General features: G+C 38.6%; 1 protein-coding gene across 9 annotated transcripts in view; it reads right to left on the minus strand.

The window, feature by feature from the left end:
* CEP192 (centrosomal protein 192) overlaps positions 1-11898 on the minus strand; it is a 132791-nt gene that overhangs the window by 56711 nt on the left and 64182 nt on the right. For all 9 annotated transcript variants that reach the window (XM_063077295.1, XM_063077297.1, XM_063077292.1 and 6 more), the window contains 4 exons: positions 11734-11860; positions 5659-5830; positions 2216-3137; positions 1085-1233 (listed from right to left, as the gene is read on the minus strand). In XM_063077295.1, the coding sequence (XP_062933365.1) occupies positions 1085-1233; positions 2216-3137; positions 5659-5830; positions 11734-11860 (1370 nt within the window). The remainder of the gene's footprint in view (positions 1-1084; positions 1234-2215; positions 3138-5658; positions 5831-11733; positions 11861-11898) is intronic.

The following is an 11898-nucleotide window of genomic DNA, read 5'->3' on the forward strand; positions in this document are numbered from 1 at the left end:
GACACATGAAAATGGTAGCTCTTCACGGCCCTGGAAATCTCTCTAGGATATGGTTTCTGCATCTACACAGAGCATGGGGGTGGTGGTGGGGGTTAGGTTGATCTCTAAAGTCTTCAACCAGCCCCCATGTCTGTGGTTATGACTCGGACCACCTCTTGCTCTTCACTATAAATGGGGAACTTCTTTCTACTTCCCACTTCCATAGACAACACTACTTCATTCACAGACTCCTAGATGTCCCTAGAAAGTCTTCAAATCTCACCTTACATCCTCCTCAACCCTTTCCTCAAAATCACCTGCTTTTCATCTAACCTGAGGATCTGAAAGGAGAGGGAAAAATCTAGGAAAGGGAAGTGGTAGGGTAGAGACCATCTTATCTTACCAGGCAAGGAACGAGGGAAGAGGGAAGAGCAAACCCATCCCCCAATGCTGGTGCACAAATAGCAGCTACAAAACTAGAATGTTTCCAAACAGGAGCTGCTGACCGTATTTCCTACCCTCTCTACTCATTCATGTTCAAATGATCGTTGTAATCAGTAAAGGACATTTAGAGTATAAAATTGCAGCAGCTGTAACTGATCATGTGAGAGATCCTTGCTATAAGAGTTAATGTTAAAATTGTATTTCCAGGTATTTCCAGAGACTATGTAAGAAAATGATCAGATAAACTAGTCAAAAAGACTCCCCTTACTAAATGAAGGCATAGGCCCTAAAAGTAACTTGTTTCATTTGATAAATGACTTATAAAACTTATATTCAATCACATATAACAAAACCAACAAGGAGAGACCAGAAAATCAGAGCTTTCACTGGTTTAAATAATAGCACTAAAAGCAAATTTACATGATTTTATAAATAATCAAAATGATTAATAATTAACTGATAGAAAATGCAAAACATTCAGATTTCACCATACGCTGTAAGTACTATAACAAAAGGGGGACCGAGAAAAAAACCATTCCAATGATGGCATGCAAGGTATTTAAGGAGGTAGAGGTATAGACTAGCAGCAGAGAAAAGAGAAATCAGGCATTCAATCATCACGTAATCATTAAGTCCACCGAGAAAGATATAGAAAGCTTACCTTTTCACCATTAACGCTAACACTGAGAACCCCAATGCTGACTTGCAGCCAGCGGTCAGTTGGATTGAGTGCACTAAGATGAGTTTGTGAAGCAATACCGACACAGCAAGCATGAGGAAACTTCAGTTCCTCAGGTACTCTTACATTCCCTGCGTTAAGAATAAGGCATGTCAAAATGCAAGTTACAACAGATTAAAAGCACAATTGGTTCAATGGAAATCATTATGTAAGACTACCTGTTTACACTCAAGAGCTACAGTACCAAGAGCAGGTTGACATTGTGTAAGCCTCAGCAGAGGCCTGAGAACAATTAGCCCAGAGGAAAAAACCAAAACTGATCAAGGGCTGGCTACTTAGCTCAGTTGGTTAAAGGACAGTGTTATTAACACCAACATCAAGGGTTCGGAACCCCATAAAGACCAGCTGTCCAAAAAAAACAAAAACAAAAAATCCTGATCAAACTCTCAATTACAGCTAATCAACTCTTTGATGTTATTACCAGTTAATAATTTCTTCCTCTTCTCACAAATTATAAGCTACTGCCTAACCTAAAAAGAAACTACTGAAGTTCTAACTTTCCAGAAGTGCACAACTACTGAGATTTCTAATAATACCACCAATCTTTTCACCGTCCTCATGCAGTTACTTTGGAAGGCAGACGCACTCCACTGGGTGTGTGTACCACATCTTGAAAAGTGCAGCATCCAGCTCTGCTGAACAAAGTGACTGTCAGCAAGAGAGAAGCAACCCCACAGACAGGAGCAGCTACACCTCAAAGGCCTATCTACAAGGCGGAAGGTGATTCACTCATTCTGGGATCCATTTCCAAATTGAAAAAAAAAAACCCAAAAATCCAAAAATCCACTGCAGAGCAAAAGAAGGATAAGGATGACAAAGGCATAAGTGGTTTTTCACCTGCTTAAGTTTTAATGTTTTTCTAAGCCAATTTCAGGAACCCTTGCACAGAAATACGTTATGGTGTTCCCAATTTAGGACAAAGAAAAAAGACAACAAATTAAGACCAACCAGTAAGTATCTCCTTGAAACAAACTGGTTTTATGGTCTCATTTGAGAAAATTCAACTTTTAAATAATAGCAAGCAACAATAATAATAGAGAAAAAACATCTTACCAAATCCTGACATCATTCCTGAATCCCACGGTTCAATTCCACAATTTGCACCAACAGATTGCACAGGAAAAGGTTTTGCTGTGCTTAGCAGGTTCTGATTTAAGGCATTAGAATATGGGTTATAAAGGGAAGAGGTACTCATCAATCCAGAGCTGATATTTGGTCCTAGACAAAGTCCCACTGCCACCGAGTTCTGCACATGCTCTCCTGCGACTGCAGGGTAAGGACAGCTTCCTGAGAACCCACAGACTGTGGCGCTGCCAGCATGGCACTGAGGGAAAGCAACACTTCCAGCTGAAGACAGTGCTCCCAAATACTGCTGGGCAAAGGAAGCTGTGCTAAGAGAATGTGGAGTCAAGAGCATAGGAGCTGCAGCCGGCACGTTCTGCATCGCAGCAGCACAACCAGGAACCATGACACTGGGAACAGGCATATGCTGGGTTCCAGAGGTGGGCCCATTAGTGACTGGGCCACAGAATTCACTGCTGGCAGTTGACATATCTGTAGAGGTTATTCTTTGATCTTCTCTCACAGACTCCTGGCATGACACAGGGAGGTGTGACATGGCTGCCCCAGCCTGAGGGCTCAGACCTGACTTTCTAAGGAGAGCCAAACTGATCGGGTCCAATTCACTGGGGTTTAGTGTCAAACCTACCTGACTGGTGTTTGACAGATCTCCGTTTTTGGAGGAAGAATCTTTACTGGCTCTAATGTTAGATTTTATGTCTTCGAGTTTGCTATCCAGAGAAGTAGTTTCAATCAGTTTTTTCATATCATTGTTGATCTGGATAATAGATGATAATGTTCCTTTTCCTCTATTCTGAAGTGGAACGTTTTCTCTTGACTTTTCCACAGACTGTTCCTCTGATGGAGCTGGACTGGCTTGAATAATCGTGGTGCTCAACTCACTGGTGATATCACTCTGAGTGTGACAAAAATATTTTAAAAACAATCCAGATAAACTGAATATAACAAATTCAAACCATGCTGATAGTCTCAAGTAATATAATAAAAAGATCTACATTACATTATCCTCTGAAAAAGAGCAGGTTTACACAAAAAAAGTAGTTTTGCAGTAGTGAAATGCAGGCTTACATTAGAAAATCTGCATTCGTCGTTTTATAAAAAGAATTATAATATGAGGAAAATAAATAGGAGGTACACACAAATTACATATAAAAATTTTACATAGATAAAAGACCAGTCAAATAATTTTTTACAAATTTAAGAGATTTCTTCCTGTAAACTTTATAATAAAACTCTAAATAAATTAGTAACAAAGGAGTGTGCAGTGGGTTAGAAATCTTGATTCTCCTTTGATCTTAGAATAGGACTTTTAGGTAAATGCATGCATGGGGCTATAGCCCTTGAGTAGGGGACAATAGTCCACGATAAGTTTGGCAAAAGCCATCTAATCAATTCTAATCACTATTTAGAGATGGGATTGTGTACTTTGATTATTTTAGGTCGCTGGTTTGATTCCAGCTCAAAGGACTACTGACTATTTAACCTACTGATTGTTCTTAAGATATGCTAAGGAAACTGCTTGAATGCTGTTTAAATATGCTAAGGAAATCGCTGTAGGAAGTATGTGGAAAAGAAAATGTTTGCTAAGGACAAGCTGTTTGTTTGGTGGATCAATTTAGCTTTCTATAAATTGCATTCTGGAATGTCACATTGTTAATTTTACTGCTATTACTAGTTTCAGTTGTTTAAAGCTGAACTTAGCCATAAGTCACTTCTGTAACACTGCCTGTTTTTATGCCCAGTTGGTGACTGAATCAACCGATTTTTCTTGTGAAACTTCCTTGTCTTGTCAATAAAAAGAAAGGCTGATTTTGAATCGGGGCTGCTCCCCTGATGTGCGGCAGTCCCTCCAGGCCTTATTCATGTTACTTTGAGTGGTTCTTTTTTTTGTCTCAGTTACATAGAGGGACGTGTAACAGAGTGGGGGCAAGTAAGCTTTCAAATGGTATCAACAGGTGGTTAAGAATGAACACAAAGCAGCTACTGGGCCCTCCCCTCCCATTATCTGTCTTCACTGCTGCTTAGGCTTGAAGAATTGAACATGTTAATTTTCATGAGTAGTAAGCTTTTTTCAATTTCTAAACTTGCATGGCTCTATTTTCTTAAGTATGAACTAATGAATGTTTACATACTTATTTCATTATAAAGCATAACCTGAAGGGTGATATCTATAGCTCTGCAGGATGGACTGGCTGAAATTTATACACAAGTCATACTTATCCCTCACTGGTAATTTTTGGTAATTGGTTTGGAAATTTCTCCTGGACAAAGTTTTAGAAACAAAGACACTGACAAACAATGACCAGATTATTGGCCAGTTGTTAATATAACAAATGATATGTACTCAGGAGTGACTTATTAGATGACAAGCATTGCCCTCATATATAATTCTTCCTCATAGATGAAGAAACAGGTTTTGGGAAGTTTAGTATTCTGTCTGAGGAAGTAGCAGAAGAGAGGTTGTCTGACTCCTTAACTCAGCTCTTAAGCACTATGCTAGGAATATATAGGCTCAATATCTAAAAATAACATCAAAAAGGTAACTTTCAATGAAATAGGCATAATGTTTTATCTAACTTTACTTTATATATTTAGTGTCTCTAGTGCATATATTTAGAGCTCAGTGGAGGAGGCCTACACAGCACACCTACAACAGTCATACTTAGCTCACTGTAAAAATGAATTCTGTCACATTCACAAAATACACACACAGAGATAATAACACACTAGATTCTCCTGAATAAACCTCTCGTGTCTGCTCTCCTATCCCCCAGCTACGATCTTAGCCCAAGCCCGCAGTCTGTTGCCTGAATGACTACCATAGCCTCATGTCATATCTCCCAGATTCTAATCTTGCTCCTGGCTTAATCCCTCTGTCATGCAGCTGGTGGAGTGATCTTTTAAAACATTGAAACTGATCAAGTCAGTGTCCCGCTTAAAAGCCTTCAAACTTCCAAATTTTACATCCAAGACTCTTCATTCACTGCACTGCAGCCATCCTAAACTTCCCGGAGCGCCTCAAATGCAGCATGAATCTCACAATCCCACACCCTCCTTAACTCCAAGTAATCCTGCAAAATATGGCTTCAATACATTACTCCTCCCACAAACCTTTGCTGAACCATCCCCCACTCATATTTTTAGTCTCCTCCTTCTGAATCCCCATAGCATATATGCAGTACATATTTCATTTCAGTGTCTTCTACCACACTGAGAGCTTTTTGAGGGCAGATACTAAATGTTTGTACCTCTAGTGCTCACCCAGCATGAAGAACTATTTATATACACACTAATTCATTTTAAAGGTAAAATAGTAAGAAGGAATTATACAGGCTTGAACTTCAGTCTGAATCAAATATCAGGAACATTTTATAGCTGGAAGCTTTTCTAAAAATATAATCCAAGTGCCTGCCCACCTTATGGTCCTCTGGGTCATAACCTGTAGCTGTGGTAGGATAGGTGCTCTCTTGTTCAGACACATAGGTCAGCCTGCTCACACTAGCATGTGTATATGTCAACTGAGACAACTCACTCTCACAGGGGGGCTTCTGATGATGTGTTGTTGAACCAAAAGACTCTACAGCACACCTGAAAGAGAGAAGAATATCTCATGATTGGAATTATCCATTCCTTTACTTAACATTATCTACATTAGTGGGGAGGGGAAAGGAATTCCTGCTTGCCCAGAATCTTGCAAATAACTCAACCAAGCATTCGTTGTTTACACTTTATCAAAAATTGTAAATTATATTCCTACTGAATGATGTATCTGGTAAGCTACTATAAAAGAAAAATGTCATGGTATTTTCATTAATAAATACCATATGCAGATATACAATGTTAGCTATCCACCCAATAAAAATTTATTGAGTATCTTATATACAGCAATGAACAAAAACATACAAATATTCCTGCCCCCGGAGAGCAAAGAATAAGAAAAGATCATGTAGAAAGGGCAAAAAATGGGAACAGTCATATTACACTGATAGGAATACAAGGTGTTACAATTTTCAGCTGGATAATTAGGTGATACAGATCAAAAGCCCCTTGACTTAGATATTCTACATCTAGAAATTTATCGTAAGAAAAATTAATGATAAATATAAAGATATCACAAAAAAGATAAATCATCACATAGCTATTGGCAATAACGTAGAAAATCTTAAATGTCACATAGGAGGAACTACGTTAAGGGAATTACGGAACAAACATACAATAAAACACTATGCAGTCTTTAAAAATCAAGCTGTTGAAGGCTGGCTCAGTTGAGAGCTAGCTCAGTTAGTGCTGATAACACCAAGGTCCAGGGTTCAATACCTGTACTGGCCAGCAGCCACCAAAAAAAAAATCAAGCTGTTGAATACTATCCTTCAGCTCAGAAAGATGTTCATGATATATTAAGACAAAAAAAAAAAAAAAAAAAAGATTAGAAGCAAAAAATAGTGAGACCCCCCCGCCCCCACCAAACTAGTGTTATCTTATTTTGTCAGTACCCACCAGCCCAGATGCCAAGGAAAGGGGAAACAGACTGCATCTCTTGAGGGGAAATGCCAAAGTCACAGTGCAAAAGAGCACAGGGGATAGGACACAGCGTCAAGCCATCTTTGGAAACAGTTTCCACACATACTGAATGCTCTGCCACTTGCTTCAGCTCAACCCTTAAATTGACTGAATTTTACCCCTCCTTTTTTTCTTTTTGCACAAAGTTCAGAATACTCAGCTAGGTAATCGACACACAGAGAAAATTCAAATTTGAATTTTGGACTTTTAAAATCCCCAAATCAAGACTGCACTGTCAAAATACTAGTAAGTTTCTAACCAAATTATTGGAAACAAATTATTATTAACCAAATTGCTTCAGGACTATTGCTGTGGTTTGAATGTGTCCTCCAAATGTTCATGTGTTGGAAACTTGGTTCCCAATGCAGCAGTGTTGAGAGGTGGGATCTTTGGGAGGTGATTGGGTCATGAGGGCTCATCCTCATGGGTGAATGGACTAATGGGTTATTCAGGGGAGTGGGCTAGTTATCAAGAGTGTGTCTTTTATAAAAGCCAGGTTAGCCGTCATAAGCACCCTCGTCATGTGATGCCCTGCCTCAGGATCTGCAGAGTCCTCACCAGCAAGAAGGCCCTCACCAGAGGTGGCTCCTCAACCATGACTTCCTAGCCTCCAAAACTGTAAGAAATAAGTTTCTTTTCTTTATAAATTACTGAGTCAGTGGCATTCAGTTATAGCAACAGAAAAATGGACTAAGGCACCAATTACATGGGTTTCTGTATGCACATGGATACAGCTACACACACACACACACACACACACACACACACACACACACACACACACACACACACACACACACACACACACACACACACACACACACACACACACACACACACCCCTCCCCCCCATGATACAGCATAAAGAAAGTTCTGGGTCACTGTGGTACTGTGTTGTGTTAATTTGGCTCCTTTTGCTGACAGAAATAAATGCACTTAGCTTAAATTACCATAAGTACGACAAATGAACTGCAGGAACACATGTGGAAACAAAAGGAGAGAAATTTCAGTCAAGAGGTCTGACTTCAAAGGAATCCAAAAACTGCCCAGGTGCTGGCCACACAGAGACTTAGAGGCTACTCTGGAATTAGAATCTCTAAATTGGCTCTGCAGACCAGCTAGAAACTAGCTAGGAGCCAAGAGACCACCTAGCAGGAGTGCTAAAGAGCAGCAAAATTTACCAGGTAAAGTACAATCACCAGAAAAACGTTACCACTGAACTGAAGAAATTTTGACCAACATTTCACCATGAATATCAAAATACTTAATGAAGCAATCACCTCTATGAACAATAATCATAAAGCAGAAATACAAATTATTAAGGATGAGACAGATGAAGGAAGAGAGGACATGAAGAGAAATCAGGAAGAAATGAAATATGAACTGGTAGGAACCAGAAAAAAAGTAGGAGAAAAGATCTCAGACCCATTTCATCGTAATAAAAAAGAATTTAAGAAGGATTTCAATAAAGACAAATATATACAAAATTAAAATCTACAGTGGCAGCAATGAAAAGCATGGTTAATACTACAGAAAATTAGTGATGCAGAAGATACACACCTAAACAACTATCCCTTATTATAGACTTACATAAACGTGAGGAAAAAGAAAACAGTCATGGATGACCAGAGAAGGGAGTATCAGCTAATGGCCAACTGCTGTACTCAAAAGAAGGCAAGAAGTAGAACACGAGCAATAATCCATGGTAACAGAAAATAAAACTTTCTTCAGCAGCAGAAAGAAACTGTGCATGCAGAGGTTACCACATCCCAGGAAAGTCAACTGAAAGAGTCTCACATGTTCATTTGAAGTTGATGAGGGAAAATAGTGGTAGAACCATAAAATAGAGCCAGAAATTCAGTCTTAGACAAAAATGCATATTGTGCAACAGGAGACTGTATGGACTGCTACTTAGCAGTAAACATGATTAGCTACTGATACATGCAACAACAGGGAGGAATCTCAAAAACACGTTAAGTGGAAGAAGCCAAGCACAAAAAGGAACCTACTGCATGATTCCATTTATATAAAATCCAGGGAAAAAAAAAAAAAAAACTGAACTATGGTGACACAAATCAGAAAGTGGGTGCCATGGTGGGGAACAGAGAACGGACTAGAAAGAAGCAAGAGTAGTTAATGGAGTGACGGAAATGTGCTACATATTTCGGGGGGTGGTGTTTACACAGGTGTACATAAGTGTCAAAAACTCATCAGATGAAACCCCTAAGATATGTTAATTATACTACAATAAAAATATAATACAAAAATGCACACTGGGAAATTGTAAAATTGGGTGAGGAGTGGCCTACAACTTGACTACAAGCTTGCTAGTAGGCTAAACCTTGACTCTGAAGTATTCATGGATTAAACTATACACCAGACACTGATCAACAGACCCCAACTGGTATTTGCTTTACTAAGTCTGGAAGCAAAAAAATATGCTAAGCAACTCAGCAACACAAGGTCACTCTCATATTGTATTCTCCAGCAATTTTGGCACACAACATACTTACCCTCTGATAAATTGACCATTTCTCACTAAGTCCCATGGTTTTGCTCCAGGCAGAGAGGTGAGGGTGCATGTGCATGGCTAGTTTACCATGTGGAGTGAGCTCACCAATGCCATGGTCACTTTAGAAAGGTGAACATGATGTCCTCATTCATAATATCTGACCATATGACAAGTTTCTGAGAAAATTCAGTATTTCCCTATGGCATGTTACCTACATTTCATAAATAAATTTTATTAAGAGTATATAAAAAAACAAAACAAAACAGGTGGGTCTGAGAGTGAGACCATTCAGCCCTGTATTTTGGCTCTGATCATGCAGTAAAGAGCAGTTTAGAAGAGAAAAACCACAAAATGCAAGTCATTATAGAAAATTTATAGTTTTTATTGAATGCTTTCATATACACTTTTTAAAATGTCAAAACCAAAGAAAATAAGTTGAAATTGGAAAGTATATAAGGGGAAAGAGACATTGCAGAAAACACTGTCAGGAACCTAGATATTAGATATGGGAAATGTAAACAAAATGAAAGAGAAATGAAGAAAGAGGCACACCAGTGCAGTGACAGAACAATTCAGTACATTTGACAACAGGGTGGATACATGAATCCACACTGGTGACAAAATGACATTGAACTCTACCCACATATGGTACCCATGTCAAGTTCCTGGCTGTGATACTGCACTATAATTAGATATAACCAGTGGGGGAAACTGGGTGAAGGGTACACAGGACCACTCTACACTACCTTTGCACCTTCCTGTAAATCTATAATTATTACAAATATTTTTAAAAAATTTTTTTCTTAAAGGATTAGAAAAGTAAATGCAGAAGTCAAGCAAAATAGATCCCACATATGCATCACTAGAGTTCCTGGGGTGGGGGGGGGGAGGATGGAGCAGAACCAGTATTTTCAGAAATAATTCAAAAAGTTTCCTTAAATAAAAGAATGCCTGACGCCACGTACTGAAAGGGTATATACTGTATGACAGGGTGTATTAATCCATCTTCCATTGCTTACAACAGAATACCTGAAACTGGGTGATTTATGGAAAAATGAAACTTATTTCCTACAGTTTTGGAGGCTGGGAAGTCCAAGGTCCAGGGGGTGCATCTGGTGAGGGCTGTCTTCTTGGTGGGAACTCTCTACAGAGTTCCAAGGTGGTGCAGGGTATCACACAGAGAGGGCTGAGCAACACTTAATGTGCTCACTTGCTGTCCTTATATAGCCACCAGTCTACCCCTGATAACCCATTAAACCATTAACCCATCAATGGATTAACCCCTCAATGCGCATAGTCCTCACAATCCAATCAGCTCTCAAAGGCCCCACCTTTCAAATGCAGTAGTCAGATTTCCCACCCTCTTAAAACCATTACAATGGGGATCAAGTTTCCAATGCATAAACTTTTGGAGATACATTCCAACCACAGCAGAGGGCAAAGTAACAGTAGAGAGTCAACATAGAGATACAGCTTAGTAAAATTACTAGACTTGAAAAATAAAGAATCTTCATTTTTGCAAAGCCTTGCTAAAAGATCAAGTCAACTCAAAGGTAAAAACAATTAAGCTCATCTCAGATTTCCCTCCAATATTCTATAAAAACAGTAAAGTGATCCATATAAGAAACTTAAAGGAAGAAAATAAAAGCCAAAGATTTTAAACACACCACAACATGTCATAGCCAGATGACCTTCAAATTTACTTTGGCTGGATGACTTCTAATGTCTTTCAAAATATGAATTTAACTGTTAAAGAAGTGGCTGTGCACATGAAAAAGTATTTCAAAATGGGGCATCCAGGAGAGGTCATTTAAACACAAAAGAACTAAGCTCTCCACTGATGTTTAGCTCCAGCTGACCTATATCACATTTCAGGTGAAGATGCAAAATGTCAATGGCAGCTTGGTAAACAGTTAGCAGATAACTTTGCAATCCAATATGCTGAAATGAAGTAAAACTATATTTATCAGTTTTGATAATTTCATTTGTTAGGCAAAATTTGCCAATTATTAGAACCTTTCAAAAGGGAAACAGTTAAAAAAAATCTCCTATAAAGCCATAAAAGCATTAAAATTTAAATCTGCAAGGTTATTCATCTCAATATCACCAAAATAGCCAAACAAAATAAGATAAGTATGTATTCACCAGAAGTATCAAATAAACCACGACAGACGTATTATGCAGTCTGTAACATCACTATTTTTCTTTCAAACAGATAGAATGATTATATTACAATATGTGAAAAAAGCACAGTGCAAAAATTTGCACTGAAAAATGCTGGAAAGAAATTCACAAAATATTTACAATGGTTACCTTTGAGAGATGAACCTAAAGATGAGTAATTTTCCTTCTTTACACTTTTTCAAATTTTCGTATACTGAGCACATCTTTGTTGTTTAAAAAAAAGGTAAGTACCTACCCTGATAAACTTGTTCCAGAAATGTCACTGGGAGAAGAGTGACTAAGTGGTGAAGTGGAAGGTCTGAATCTTTCATGGTCCTCCTCTTTGCCATGTCCACCATGCTCAGCAGACGCACTTTTCACATCTATCAGAAAGGTGTATTTTCCAATGAGAACAGAAAAA

Source organism: Cynocephalus volans, chromosome 13 (genome assembly GCF_027409185.1).
Source record: "Cynocephalus volans isolate mCynVol1 chromosome 13, mCynVol1.pri, whole genome shotgun sequence".
NCBI classification, from domain to species: Eukaryota; Metazoa; Chordata; class Mammalia; order Dermoptera; family Cynocephalidae; genus Cynocephalus; species Cynocephalus volans.